The 14,530-nt window shown below is 50.7% G+C and overlaps 1 protein-coding gene across 3 annotated transcripts in view; it reads left to right on the top strand.

Annotated features, from left to right (window-relative positions):
- Window positions 1–14,530, top strand: part of Syt2 (synaptotagmin 2) — a 77,411-nt gene that overhangs the window by 48,751 nt on the left and 14,130 nt on the right. For 2 of the 3 annotated variants that reach the window (XM_033762171.1, XR_004516670.1), the window contains 6 exons: window positions 9,387–9,593; window positions 10,542–10,708; window positions 12,094–12,213; window positions 12,579–12,746; window positions 13,072–13,239; window positions 14,170–14,287. In XM_033762171.1, the coding sequence (XP_033618062.1) occupies window positions 9,404–9,593; window positions 10,542–10,708; window positions 12,094–12,213; window positions 12,579–12,746; window positions 13,072–13,239; window positions 14,170–14,287 (931 nt within the window). In that variant the 5' untranslated portion in view covers window positions 9,387–9,403. Of the gene's footprint in view, window positions 1–9,386; window positions 9,594–10,541; window positions 10,709–11,006; window positions 11,702–12,084; window positions 12,214–12,578; window positions 12,747–13,071; window positions 13,240–14,169; window positions 14,288–14,530 lie in introns of those variants that run through there. The other variant, XM_010645082.3, reaches the window with a different exon arrangement.

Below are 14,530 nucleotides of genomic sequence, written 5' to 3'. Positions count from 1 at the left end.
CCCCCCCCCCCCGCTCAGAGCCAGTACAGAGCTGGCTGACGGGGCGGTGGGGTCAGTCGGAGGCAGTGTCTGCTGAGGGGCTCTTAAGTCTCTCACTGTGGGACTCTTGTTTCCAGGGGCAATGGAACCGTGCCCAGAAGCCTGGCACAGTGGCACACCTGTAATTCCAGCACTGTGGGAGGCTGAGGCAGAAAGGATCCCAAGCTTGAGCCCAGCCTGGGCAACCTGGTGACTTAGCAAGATCTTGTCTTAATATAAAAAACATTAAAAAATCTGATGGCAAGGTGAAAGGAACTACCTGGGGTCCAGCGGTGTCCTGGGAACATGTCTGATTCTCCCTTGCCCAGGTCTTCTGTGGGGGAATCTCAGAACCCTGTGCATCGCCGCCCCTCCGCTGTGCCCACTTGAGGGTACTGGGTCCTCCTGGTGACTGCCGGAGTGACCGAGTCCTAACACATCTGTAGAAAGGGCCTGGGACTCAGCCACAGCCACGTGGTGACATGGGGACACCACGGCACTGGTGTCATCTGTGAGTGGCACGATGTGACCCATGACCCGAGTCTGCCCTGCTCACCTACTCGCATCCCACACATTTGCGAGCCCCTGATGTGTGCCAGACACCGCGTAAAAGACTGCGGTCTCCTGGGCCTGGACGTCTCCGGTCACAGTCGCTCAGCTCTGAGCAGCTATGGCGGATGGGCGGACTGTGAGTGTTGCTTTGCTCTAGTAAATTTTATGTACAAAAATTAGACGGGGGCTGGATTTGGCCTTTGGTCGTCGCTTACCAACTCTACACTAGAACTCAACGAGGACTCCTCTTAGCCACAAACTGTAAACCCTCTCTCTGGAGCTGTGGAGGGTGGCAGTTAGGATTAGGGCACACACGGCTCAGAAGTTGTGTTAAAGTGAAAACGCCCCTTGGGTTTTGTGACCTGGAGGTCACGTGTGACCTTTCCCAGAGCAGAGTGACGGGGGGGCGGGGAAGCCGCGGTGGAGAGGCAGAGGCGAGGGAGTGGCGTGGTGGCAGCTCCTTCTGAAGTGTGGCCGGGAGAGAGGGCAGGGGTCTGGGAGTCGGGAAGTGGCATGTGGTGCTTCTCACTGGGTGCGTGATTTGCAGGTGACAATTTCAATGGGGAGAGAACCGGCAGGAGAGAGGGAACAGGTGAGCATTAGAACAAGAGGAATCGAGATGCTTCCGAGACCTTCCCTGGTGGTCGGGCCAGGGAGGCTGCCGCGCACACACACTCGAGGTGGCTTCTATTCTGCGACCACAGGCAAGGGTGTGAGGGAGGCCCGGGCCCGCACCGTGACAAAGGCCCTGTCTCCAGAGGTTTCTGTGCAGCCTGCAGTGAGGCTGGAGTGTCTCCGAGCCCCACAGCTGTGTGCATGCTGAGTGTCACCTGCGGGGCAGGGCCAGGCTGATGGGGGAGCTCTCCGGGGCTGGCCAAGGAGCTCAAAGAGTTGAGGAAATGAGTAAAGGTTATGGCAGGAGGGGTCAGGGTGGCCCCAGGGAGCTCATGGCTTTCTACAGAGGAGCATTCTAGGCCGAGGGATGGCAGGCGTACAGGCTGACAGAAATGGTTCTGTTGGGTGGGTTTGTGGCAGGGACTGAGTGCCTGAGAGCAGACGAGGCGGAAAGTGTGCTTGGGAACCAGTGGGCCGGGCCAAGCTGTCTCCCTGTGCCGAGATCCAGGGGCCGGTACAGAGGAGTCAGTGGGCGGACAGAGTGGAAGCTGGCAGAGAGAGAGAAAGTGGCGTGCGGAGGATGACCTGACCTGAGGCTCCTGGCCTGAGTGCCTGGGTGGACACTGGACAGATGGGCCCTGGACCTACCCTGTCCCCAGGACCAGTTGCCTTGGGCCTGCTTTTCACCAAGAGCCACCTTGTCAGCCGGGCAGCTGGAGCCCTGTGGATTTTATTGGAGAGGGATTTAAAGGGCATTCCAGGCCCCGGGACCCCAGTCAGCTGCTGCTGCTTTGTTAGTGGCCCTGCCTCCCTGGGGAAGTCGTTCCCCACTGGGGGAGGCCCCAGGGATGCTGTCTGGATTGTCCTCTTCTCAACTCTTTCCTCACTACAGCCACAGGGAAATTTTCGCAACAGAAATCTGTACGTGTTATCCTCACCCCTGTCCATTAGGCTTTCTGACACTTTCGCTCCTCTGAGGGAGAGAAGATGCTTGGATGTGGCCCCTTGTGAAGTACCTGGCCTGGCCCCGCCCATCCTGCCTCTTCTTGATCCACTTCTGCTCCCTCCTGCTGCCCTGTGGCCCCTCAGGCTTTGTGCTCCTCCCACTCTTCCACCTCCGGACCTTTTCACTTGCCGTTCTCTCTGCCTCTGTTCCTGGATGCTTCCCACTTTCCCTTTAGGTTTTAGTTCGATCATCGCTTCCCCAGGAAAGCACTTCTGCTCCCCCAGTTAGGTTCAGTATGCCCAGTGGAAACCCTCACACCACTGGCTATCTCTCCTTTGGGGCACTTCTCACAATGACAACTTTACATTCATTCCTGTGCAGTTGCTTAATATTTATTTTATGGAAGTTCTATGAGCGAAGTATAACACGAGCTCAAGAAATACTTGAATGAACGAATGTCAGTCACATGCGCTGTGTTAGCTGTGCTCCATCTCCGGCGTGCTTACGGGGTCCACGTCACTTCCGGTCTGGCTCTGATTTACCTGCTTTTAGTTCCGGTGATTGCTCTGCTCAGAACCTCCAGTGGTTCCTGCCGGGCTCTTTCCTGGGGCTTCGGACCTGTGACGCAGCTCACTCCTCCTTGTCTTGGTCTGAGGGTGACCTGACCCTGGAGAAGGTGACCTCTCCTTCCTGGCTGGCTCTTTATCCCAGTGGTGTCTGTTAAGGGGCTGCTTTCTGTCTATGGTCTGCTCTTTGAGAGAAGCTCCACATTTCCAGGCATCTTGAAAGGGGCTGGACAAACACTTCTCAGATTCAGATCCAGCCCACCACATCCATTGGGTGTCATTTTGTGAGCAAAGTAAGGTGAAATGTATTAAATTTGCAACAGTTGTGAAAAATAGGTCGTTGTTTTCTTCAGCAATTTTTATACGAGGAGATGCAGTTATGGAAAGGGATTCGCCTGGAGTTTTCTCACAGAGGGCGGTATCCCAGGGATTCACAGTCAGCCAGAGGTGCTGGGGACGGAGGAACGGGTGGTTTGAGGCGTTGGTGGGGAGCCGGGTGCAGAATGAAGAGCAGGACTGCCATGGTCCTGGGCCCAGGCTGAGATTACAATGGAGACTCCAAAGAGCGAGCCGTGTGGGCTCAGCCTGATAAACGGCACCTACAAAAAGCCCACGGCTAACATTGTCCCGGATCGACAAGGACTGAGCATTTTCTCGTAAGATCAGGAAGAAGACAAGAATTCCCGCTCACCGTTTCTGTTCATCCTAGGTGCTAGCCAGCACTGGTAAGGAAGAAAAAGAAAGGAGAAGGTATCCAGATTGTAAAGGAAGCTTTAAAATGCTGTCCAGTGCCGGCTTCTGTGTACATAAAACCCTAAGGAACACACACACGGACTTATTAGGACTCCTACGCAGGCAGTGTGACATTGTACACTAAGCACTAGTCATGAACGACCGGGAAGTAGGAGATGACAGTCCGGGCGGGCTGGCGCTAGGTGGCGGAAGTCCCCTCACCTGGTATATACCTTGAGGCCCTGGGTTCCATTCCCAGAACCATGACAGGGAGAAGAGAGAGAGAGAGAGAACAATTCCACTTAGCATCATAACTAAATACCTATAAATATAATGGGAGGTGCAAGATTTATATACTGAGAACTACAAAACAGGGTTGAAAGCAATTAAAGATCTAAATAAATGGAAAAATATTCTAAAACTTGGTATCATTGAGACAGTGATAATCCCTAAATTGATCTACAGATTCAACACAGTCCCTACAAAACTCCCAGCTAGTTTGCTTACATACACAAGCTGATCTCTTAGCTCTGCTTGTGATTTCCCTGGCAGTACAGAAGTGTTTTAAAAAGATGAGATCCCGGTTGATGATTCTTTGTGCTAGTTCCCGTGCTACTGAGGATTTGTTCATAAAGTCTTTTCCTGTGCTGATATCTTCAAGAGTTCTACCTAACTTATCTTCCAGCCAGTTTAGTGTTTCTGTTTTAATATTTATATCCTTAATTCACCTGGATTTTAGTTGAGTGCACAGTGAAAGAGTCGAGTCTAGTTTTAACAAGTTGAAATTCAGTTTTTTCAACACCATTTATTAAAGAGGCTGTCATTCCTCCAGAGAGCTAAGACACAACCCATAATGTGGGGAAAAAAAATTTGCCAGCTATTCGTCAGACAAAGGTCTACTATCTAGAATATATAAAGAACTCCAAAAAATCAGACCCCTCAAATATAAATACCCAATTCAAGCTGGGCGTGGTGGCGCATGCCTGTAATCCCAGCACTTGGGATGCTGAGGCAGGAAGATCGCTGTGAGTTTGAGACCAGCCTGGGCTACATAGTGAGTTCCAGGTCAGTCTCAACTACATAGTGAGGCCCTGGTCTCAAAAAACAAATAAAATAAAATAAAGACCCAATTCAAAAATGGGCATCTGAAATGAACAGACATTTTTTCAGACAAAGAAGTAAAAGCAGCAAATAATCATATGAAAAAATGTTCAACATCACTGGTCATTCAAGAGATGCAGATGAAAACAACACTGATATTCTTCTATCTTACCCAGAAAGAATGGCTGCTATCAAGAAATCAACCAATAATAAATGTTGATAGGGTTGTGGGGAGAAAGGAACCCTTCTCCATTGTTGGTGGGAGTGCAGACTGGTACAACCACTGTGGAAATCAATATGGAGATACCTCAGACAACTAGGACTAGAGGTCCCACTTGACCCAGCCATCCCTCTGCTGGATCTCTTCCCAAAAGAATTAAAAGAATCATATCACAGTGATATATGTGCACCCATATTTATAGCGTCACAGTTTGTAATAGCTAAAACTTGGAAACAGCCCAATTGCCCATCAACTGGAGACTGGATAAAGAAGATGTGTTTCTTTCTTTCTTTCTTTTTCTTTTTAATAAAATGGAATACCTGTCAGCCATAAAGAATGAGAAACTAGAAAGTGCAAGGACCTGAGTTTGATCCCCAGTACCAAAAAAAAAAAAAAAAAGAAAGAAAGAAAGAAACTAGAGTGATTTATATCTAAGTGGCTGCACATTGAATTAAATTACTCTTAAGTGAAATTAATAAGTTACACACGTGTAAATACCGAATGGTTTCTGTGGTGTGAAAAAGTTAAAGTGTAAATAAGGATTAAAATGTATAATTGATATTGTGTAATAGGAAGAAAAGTAAAAGAGTAGAGGAAGTGGGAGGGGTAGGGGAAAGGTAAAAAGGGAAAAGAAAAAAATTTGTGAAAAGGAAAAACATGGAAACAGTGTGTTTGTAAACAGGGAAGGGTGGAGGGGCTGGGGGAACGGCTGGGGGATGGGGAAAAATAACCTGATAAGTCATGTACAGGTGCGAGATCCCAATGATGAATGTGATTGTGTTGTATACCTAATATGTACCAATCGATTTAATAAAGATAAAAAGCAACCATAAGCTGATCCTAAAGTTCCTACAGAAATGCAAGGGCCCCAGGGTAGCCAAAACAATCTTAATAAGAGAGTAAAGTAGAAAGATTTACTCTGCCTGATTTTAAAACTTACTACAACCTTTAGTCATTAAGATTGTGGTGCTAGTGTAAGGACAGAAATAAAGCTCAGTGCATTCGGCTCAAGGGTCCAGAAGTAAAGCTCTACATTTATGGTCAGCTCGTATTTTTTTAAGAGTACTAAATTCAGAAGGGGAAAGAATATACTTTTCAATAAATGCCACTGTGTCAAATGCATAGCCACATAATGAATTTGAGCCCCTTACACCATATACAATGAATTGTAGACATTAAGGTAAGATTTAAAACTATAAAAATCCTATAAGAAAACATGAGTACATTTTGGTGACCATGGGTTATGTGATTATTTCTTGGAGACACTGCTGAAGAGGTAAGCAATAAAGGGAAGAAATTGGACATCATCAAAATGTAAAAACTTTTCTTGTTTCAATGGATGCCAACAAAAGACACGGAAAGATAATGCAGGGACTCTAGAACTGCAGTGGATACGTGGCGCCTTGGTGTGTGGCCCCTCTGTCCTCGTGGGGGCGCTGGCTCCAGCCGCAGTGGGGACAGGACAGTGACCTCCCTCTCATCTCTCCACCCCCACCATCTGACTAGGAGCTAGGAGTAATACATAATCAAAAGGCAAATATTTCATTAAAAATTTGGCAAAGAAATTTCTCAAAAGAAAACAAGCTAGGCATGGTGGCGCACGCCTGTAATCCCAGCACTCGGGAGGCTGAGGCAGGAGGATCATTGTGAGTTCGAGACCAGCCTGGGATACATAGTGAGTTCCAGGTCAATCTCAACTACATAGTGAGACCCCATCTCAAATAAACAAAACAATTAAATAGCACAGAAAAAGACAGTATCACTGGTCATTAGAGAAATGCAACTCAAACCCACAGTGAGACACCATTTCCTCCCTCCCAGGAAGACTTTAAACCAAAAGGCGCATATGAACAAATAGTACTGTCCAGGACGGGGAATTGGGAAGCCTCATTCATTGCTGAGGATATAAATTCATGCAGCCACCTTGGGGAAATAGTTTGGCGGTTCCTTAACACATCAAACATGGTTACCATGCGATCCAGCAATGTCACTCCTAAATCTTTATCCAAAAGAAATGAAAACCTGTCCGATTAAAACTTATACATGGCTATGCAGAGCAGTATTAGGCCTAAGAGCTCCCAAATGAAAATAACCCAAATGTCCAGAAATTGACCAGGTCAGTAAAAAAATGTGCTGTATTTATCCAACAGAATATTATCTGACAAAAAACGAATGAAGACTTGATGTGTGTTACAACAAGGATGAAGCTTGAAAAGATCACAGTAAATGGAAGGAGCCATTCCCACAGACTGCGTATTTTATGAATCGGCTTATGTGAGATGCTTTGCATAGGCAGATCTATGGAGACAGATTAGTGGTTGCTAGAGCTGGGAAGAGGGTAGGGATAGAGAGACTGCTAATTACTACAGCATTTCCTTTTGGAAATGATCTAAAATTAGGCTATGGAAATAGTTGCACAACTGTAATATACTAAAAACCACTGAACTGTACACTTTAGGGGAGTAAATTACAGGGGTGATATGGCTGATGAGTTGCATGTCAGTAAAGCTGTTATTGTTTCAAAGGCCAGGGGTCCTAGGGGGGCTGGGGTGGGGCAGACGAGTGGGTGATGCCCGGATGTACGCCCTGCTCTGACACAGTGGCTGAAGTGGGTCCCAGGGAATCCACAGGTCCATCAGCCCCAGTGCAGGTCCAGGGCCTTCGATCCTTACTTACACACAAGATGGAGGTCCAGGTGTTTGAACAGGGCTCCCAGAAGAGCTGAGTCTCCCTGGGCCGGGACTTGGCGAGCTTCTTAGAGGAAGCACAGAACTTTCCTTCTGAAAACATGGGTGCGGTGGAGAAGTAACTCACCCCTCATGTGCAAAGAGAAAGCATCTGTGTTTTCTCCTTAAAATTCTTGTTCAGTGTCCAAACTGCTCTATTTCAGTGCTTCCCCCCACTAAGCAACAACCTTAGCCCTTGTTTAAAATTCTGACACACATCTCATTAAGTTGTCCAAGCTGGCCTCAAACTTGTGATCTTCGTGCCTCAGCCTCCCAGAATGCTGGGATTACACATAGGTGTGCACCACCATGCCCAGCTCCATGATTATTTTTTTTTATTTTATTGAGTTTATTGGTACCTTTTGAGTATACAGTACAGTTAATTCATCACTGGGATCTTGTAACTTTACATGACAGATCTTGGTTCTCATTTTTTCCCCCATCCATGCTTATTTTAATAATAAAAACATTGTCATTTGCCACTAAGTAAACTGATGCCTCAGCGAGATATGTTGTGTCTTTGAGGGATCCGGAGTGCTTCTTTGTGCCACTGCGGGCTCCCCAGAGCACTACCCCGCACGTGCCCACGAGCTCTGCTGTGTTCCTGGCATGGAGGGAGGCTGGTGCAGGCCGCACATGCCCTCACAGGATTGTGGTTAGAGGACCGGCTCTACTTTTAGAAGCAGAAATAAACTGAGGGCAAGGACGAGACTAGGGTGGGGCAGGGTTTGGAAGGTCATAAGAGCATAGCCTTAAACGGACCCCAGAAGTTATGTTCCTTGCAGTCTGTGTGTGATGCGGATGTGGATGTGTATCTGAGGGGTGGGGACACTGGGGCCTTACACATGCTGGGCAAGAACTCTGCACTGAGCTACATCCCTAGCTGCATAGTAATGTTTTTCCTAGCAAGAAGTTGAGGGCCGGGGATTTAGCTCAGTGGTTTGGTGTCCTGCCTTACAAGAGCAAGGACCCCAGTTCAATCCCCAGTACCAAAAAAAAAAAAAAAAAAGTTTAAAACAATTGAACTGTCTACTAGTTAACAGTAGAATAAACAAATTATGGTAATGCCATTTGTAGGATATTATTTAGCTTTTTATTTTTTTGGTACTGGGGATTGAACTCAGGACCTTGTGTTTGCCACGCAGGCTCAGTGCCACTGAACTAAATACCCAGAAAGCTTTTTAAGAATAAAGTTTAAGCCAGGCATGGTGGCACATGCCTGTAATCGTAGTACTCAGGAGGCTGAGACAGGAAGATCACCACAAGTTCAAGGCCAGCCTAGGCTACATAGTCCCTGTCACAACAAAAGAATTAAATTTAATCATAAAGGAGAAGGCTTAAGATAAAATTTTGGGTTAAAAGTGCAAAATTCCATACTATATATAGTATGAACTCAACATGTAAAAGAGAAAAATAATACATAACGAGTGCCAAGTGCTGACCTTAGTTCTCAGGATGGAAGGATGGGGCTCATGAGCTCTTTCTTGCACGCTCTCTGCTTTTGTGCCCCCGCCTTCTGCGGTGGTCTGAAGGCTTTGGATTCAGGCAGATTTGTTCAAACCAGTTTCCCATTTTCTAGCTGAGTGACCTTGGGTAAGCCGCCTCGCCTCTCTGAAGCTGTTTCCTGCCTAAGTGGGGACAGTATCGCATCATAGACTATTTGGTGGTTTGGATTACATGAGCTTGCACATGGAAAAGAGTTTTGACAGCCCCTGAATATATACGTACTGACATACTGTACTATGACTGTTTTCCACATTTGCTGACATTAAGCAAAACACCTTTGCACTATGAAGGGCGTATTGTTGTCTTGAGCTTTTGGAACAGCTTTTCCTTGTCCTCTGTGTGGTCCTTTGCTGCACTTGGGCATCTGGGATGTTTACCCTGCCCTCTTCCCTGCTCCTCCTCAGCCGTCCCTGCTGTCGTCATGAGGAACATCTTCAAGAGAAACCAGGAGCCCATTGTGGCTCCTGCCACCACCACTGCCACAATGCCGATTGGACCCGCAGACAACTCCAACTCCAACTCCACGGAGAGTGGGGGTGCTGGGGAGAGTCAGGAGGACATGTTTGCCAAGCTGAAAGAGAAGTTCTTCAACGAGATCAACAAGATCCCCTGTGAGTGGTGGGGTGGGGGCGGGGCTAGAGGGCGTGGCCCGGGGCCGGCAGGCGGGGCTGGGCGGGACTCTTTCCTAAAGTTTGCACCTCTGCCTGGATTCTTTGGGGGAGCCCCTTGAGGAATGGGGGTAGGGCGGGTGCAGTGTGGGCTGGAACCAATGAGGGCTTAGGGGATTATATGCTCCACTCTCCAAGGGGAAATTTTTTCTTATAGCTTAAAAAACTGTAGAAAGATTGAAAAATGATAAAATAGAAATCATTACTCAGCTTGCGGTTACATTTTGAAACCAGTTTATTTTAGAATATGAAAACTTAAAGTTGGGGCCGGGGATTTAGCTCAGTGGTTCTGCCGCCTCCCTCGCAAGCTCTAGGTCCTGAGTTCAATCCCCGGTACCAAAAAACACAAAACAAAAACAAAAACAAAAATCCCAAAATTAAAGTTGCTTCTGCCTTTTGAATTGCTGGCGGAGGCCGAGCAGGAGACCTGAGGCGCAGCTGGGGGTGGCGGAGCTTCAGGACCACGGAGAGCAGCCCCGGCCTCGCCCCCACACCTGAGCTGGCAAAGCCCAGGCTGTCTTGGCCCACGCGGTAAACATCCGGAAGCCTCTGTCTCCGAGGGACCCGTGGGCGCCAGGGGGCCCCTGTGACACCGGGGTGTGAGAAGGACCGGCCATCCTCCTCTAGGTTCAAACTGAACTCTGTGTTTTCCACATAAACCTCTGCCGTCTCCCTCCGCAGTGTCCACAAGGGCCGAGGCGAAGGTACGAGTAGGGCGCTAACGCAAAGGCACCTAAGGTCTGCAGCTTAACATGCAGGTCGCTCCCGAGTACCTGCTGAAAGCAATGGAGCGTGGGTGCCGCCATGGCCGATCACGCCCTGCTCTGCCACCCTCTGGGCCCAGGCCTGCGGGGGCGGCAGGTTGACTCTGGGCCTTCTCTGTGGGGGCAGTGCCACCGTGGGCTCTGATCGCCATCGCTGTGGTCGCTGGGCTGCTGCTCCTCACCTGCTGCTTCTGCATCTGCAAGAAGTGCTGCTGCAAGAGGAAGAAGAACAAGAAGGAGAAAGGGAAGGGCATGAAGAACGCCATGAATATGAAGGACATGAAGGGTGGCCAGGTAGGGGCAGCGGTGTTGTGGCACGGGAAGGGATCCGGCCCAGCTTTCCTGATGCCGAAGGGCAAAGCAAAGTCTTTCGAGCTTGCACGGCCTCACAGCCTCCTCCAAACTCCACAAGGTCCCGCTGGCCACCCCTCAAGTGTAGCATCATCTGCTCACCAGCTAGAGCGAGAGGGAGCGCATTCGTGTGTCGACATGACCTCCACTTTGGGAAGTAAGGGAGGGGATGGTGTGTCCCCCAAGGAGGCCATTGGAGCAGAACACTGGAGAGACAGCCCTCTGTCACCTCCAGGAAGCCGCCACTGGAAACCCTGTGTCCTCCTGCAGAAGAGGCTGAGGGATGGTGGGATTCTCTTTGGAGGCATCTGGCTGGCTAGGGTGGGGAACTAGGCAAGGCGGGAGAAAGGTCCCGAGGCACCAAGACAGGGCCAAATCCATTGGAACCTACTGCTAACCAAAGAAAAATTCAGTTTATTCTAACCTGCAAGACAGGTGTCTTTTGGTGTTGGTCATGCTAGAAAGATCCTTTTCTTTTTTCTTTTGCTGCCACTTGCAGGATTGAATCCCAGCCTTGCACTCTGAGTCACACCCCCAGTCCTAGAAGAGTCCCTTAAGACACTGTAGTCTTCTTTGAGGTCACAGAAGCCCTGTGTGCTTCACACACTTGTGTTTGTCTGGGCAGTGACTGGAAGAAATTTCAAGGACTGGGTGTGGAAGACGGAAGGGGATGGTCTCAAGTTGGCCACGGTCTTGGGGCCTTCGAGTGCTTACTTGGGTGTGTGTGCACACACGTGTGCATGCCTGGCCCAGAAGAGGCCTCCAGTGTGTGTGTGAGTTTTCAGGATGAGTTGGGTCTGGCCCAGCCTGGTCTCCCCAGGTGGCTGTGACTTCAGGGACTGGCTTGAGCTGCAGGAGTTTTTCTTACATCACTTTTCCTTCTCTTTCTACCTCCGTGGCCATGTCTTACTCCCGTCTGCCTGGACTGTGCTACTGGTATGTCTTGCCCAGGATGGGTGGGGTCTGAGTTGGGGTGGGTTTTGGGGGCATCTTACGAGGGGAGCTAGTCCTCTGCCTCAGGACACTGTAGGACATGTGGCATCATGCCAGGCCTCGTAGTGCTGCACCCTATGGGGAGGAGAGAGGCACACCAGACCCAGGGCCCTGTCTCCCACTTGCAGGGCTGGTGGTCCACAAGGGTCCTGAGGGGCTGTGGGGCAGCGGAGCCCCCTGGTTGTGCCACAGTGCATCCCTTGCCCCAGCCGGGCTCAGAGTTAAGCTTGGGCACAGAGGTGGAAAGGGAAGGGTTTCTGTGTCCTGGTGCTGAGCCTGGTCGCTCTTGTTCTCCTCCTGTAACTCATGCTCCCTTACTCCCCAAGCTCTGTCAGGACGATGATGACGCAGAGACGGGCCTGACTGAGGGAGAAGGTGAAGGAGAAGAAGAGAAAGAGCCTGAGAACCTGGGCAAACTGCAGTTCTCCCTGGACTATGACTTCCAGGCTAACCAGGTGTGTGGAGCTGGGCTGGGGCCTGGGAGGTGTAGAAAAGTTACCCGTGTGTGGATATTGCTGCTTTCCGTGGATTGGAAACCATAGGGCATATCTGTCGGGACGTGGTCACCAGTCTGCTCTGGGGAAGGCGCCTTGTTGACGCTGGATTAAGCTGCACACCAAGCTTGGGCAAAGCCAATTTTAGGCTCCCCAGTGTCACTGCACATTCGTGGGGCAGGAGGTGGAGGCCAGCCTGGCCCCGGTCATCCCACCCCAGCCTCCAGCTGTCACCTGTGGGAGGAGTTGGGGGCCAGGTTTGGGCCAGCACTGGTGTTGAGCAGTGCGGAGACTCAGCCCCCTCCCTCTGTCCCTTTTCTCCACAGCTCACCGTGGGAGTCCTGCAGGCTGCGGAATTACCTGCCCTGGACATGGGGGGCACCTCAGACCCTTACGTCAAAGTCTTCCTTCTCCCAGACAAGAAGAAGAAATACGAGACCAAAGTCCATCGGAAGACCCTGAACCCTGCCTTCAACGAAACCTTCACTTTCAAGGTGATGAGGCTGGAAGTGTGACTCCAGCTCCCTCCCCATCCTTGAGTTCTGCAGATCTTTCATCGTCCTGCCTGGGTCATGGCGGAGTCTGGGACCACTCAGTTGGGCTGGACGCAGCCTACCTGGAAGGTCCTCGCTGATCTGTGGAGGATGGGGACCCCTTGCATCCCACCCCCACTCTCTGCTCCCCAGAAGCCCTGCTGAGTCTTCTTTCTCTCTAGATCTTGGGAGCCCTGTGGGCTGGCCCAGGCCAGCGACTTGTGCACAGGATTCCCTGGAGGTGCATGAGTCATTCTGCCCCTTCTGATCCCTTTGTGTCCCACAGGTGCCGTACCAGGAGCTGGGGGGCAAAACCCTGGTGATGGCCATCTATGACTTTGACCGCTTCTCTAAACATGACATCATCGGGGAGGTAAAGGTGCCCATGAACACTGTGGACCTCGGCCAGCCTATCGAGGAGTGGAGAGACCTGCAAGGCGGGGAGAAGGAGGAGGTGAGAGCAGAGCGAGACCTGAGCCAGCGGGAGGAGCCGGGCACTGTGCACCCCTGGACCCCCCTCCACAGCCTGGGGAGAGGGCGGGCGTTAGGGTCAGGTCTTCCAGGTTAGGGTCCTAGCTCCATGCTGCTGAGCTCTTGACCCTGGGCAAGTGGCTTAAACTCTTTGTCCCTGGGCTTCCTTTTTAGACCCTTTACAGATGAGGATGAACTGTCCACATACGAGTCTGGCTTTGGTAGGCAGCCAGCTACATAAGAACCGTTATTGTTGCCTGTAATGTTCTGCTGTCATCTAGGGCCAGTGATTCCCAACTCTGTGCCTCAGTTTGTCCACATGGAACTTCACATTTGTTTGAAAGGATTCTCAGCCTGAGCGCTTGTCCTAGCGACTGCTACAGTGTGCATTTGCTTGTCAAATATTCCTGAGTGCCCGCTGTGTACCCAGAGCTTCTCTTCAGCCCCTCTTCCTGCCAAGCATTGGTCATTTGTCTGGGACAAGGCCCTGGTGCTAGCATGGTACGAGGCAGCGGTGTAGGGACAAGAGGGAAGCACAGGACATCCTTCTGGGCCTCGGGGCTCATGCTGTGTCCAGGAGGAAGGGTGGCGCCCCGGAAGCAGGTGTGATGTGGTCAGTCTCACCATGGTGCCCGGGAGAGACTGCGGGGGCAGGGAGCTTCTGACATTCTCAGTCTCCCGGGCTCTTGGGAATAGATGCTCGTCTTCACCCAGTTTGTGCCCTGCCCACCTCGCCTGGGATAGGGAGAGGCCTGAGCATATCCACTGGGTCGTGGCTGGGAATTGCAGCAAGCAGCCCCAGATCATGCACCGAAGGGGTGGGTGGCCGCAAACCACACTGGCAAGACAGGACCAGTCACACTAGAGGTGGTGGATGGCTGAGATGACCCGAGTTCCACTTTTTCCTGGACAGCCGGAGAAGCTGGGTGACATCTGCACCTCCCTGCGCTATGTGCCCACGGCTGGGAAGCTCACTGTCTGCATCCTGGAGGCCAAGAACCTCAAGAAGATGGATGTGGGTGGCCTTTCAGGTAACGCAGTGCTTGTAGCTGCCGTTGGGTGGCACCCGCGAGCCAGCTACTGCTCAGAACCCCTGGAGTTTGCCTGCCCCGCTGAGGTCCCACTCTGGGAATCAGAAGTCTCACCTCAGAGCAGGGAGCTCTGGCTTCCCACTCCCCCTTTCTCCAAGGAGCCCTTGCCCCAATTTGAGTTACTGTCCCAGTGCCCTCTGGCCTTGTCCTGTGGCCCGTGAAGGAAAGGAGTGGTGATGCTTT

This window comes from Fukomys damarensis, unplaced genomic scaffold, assembly GCF_012274545.1.
Source record: "Fukomys damarensis isolate Sample0158 unplaced genomic scaffold, DMR_v1.0_HiC HiC_scaffold_11, whole genome shotgun sequence".
Taxonomy (NCBI): Eukaryota; Metazoa; Chordata; class Mammalia; order Rodentia; family Bathyergidae; genus Fukomys; species Fukomys damarensis.
This window is presented reverse-complemented; position numbering and strand designations above follow the sequence as displayed.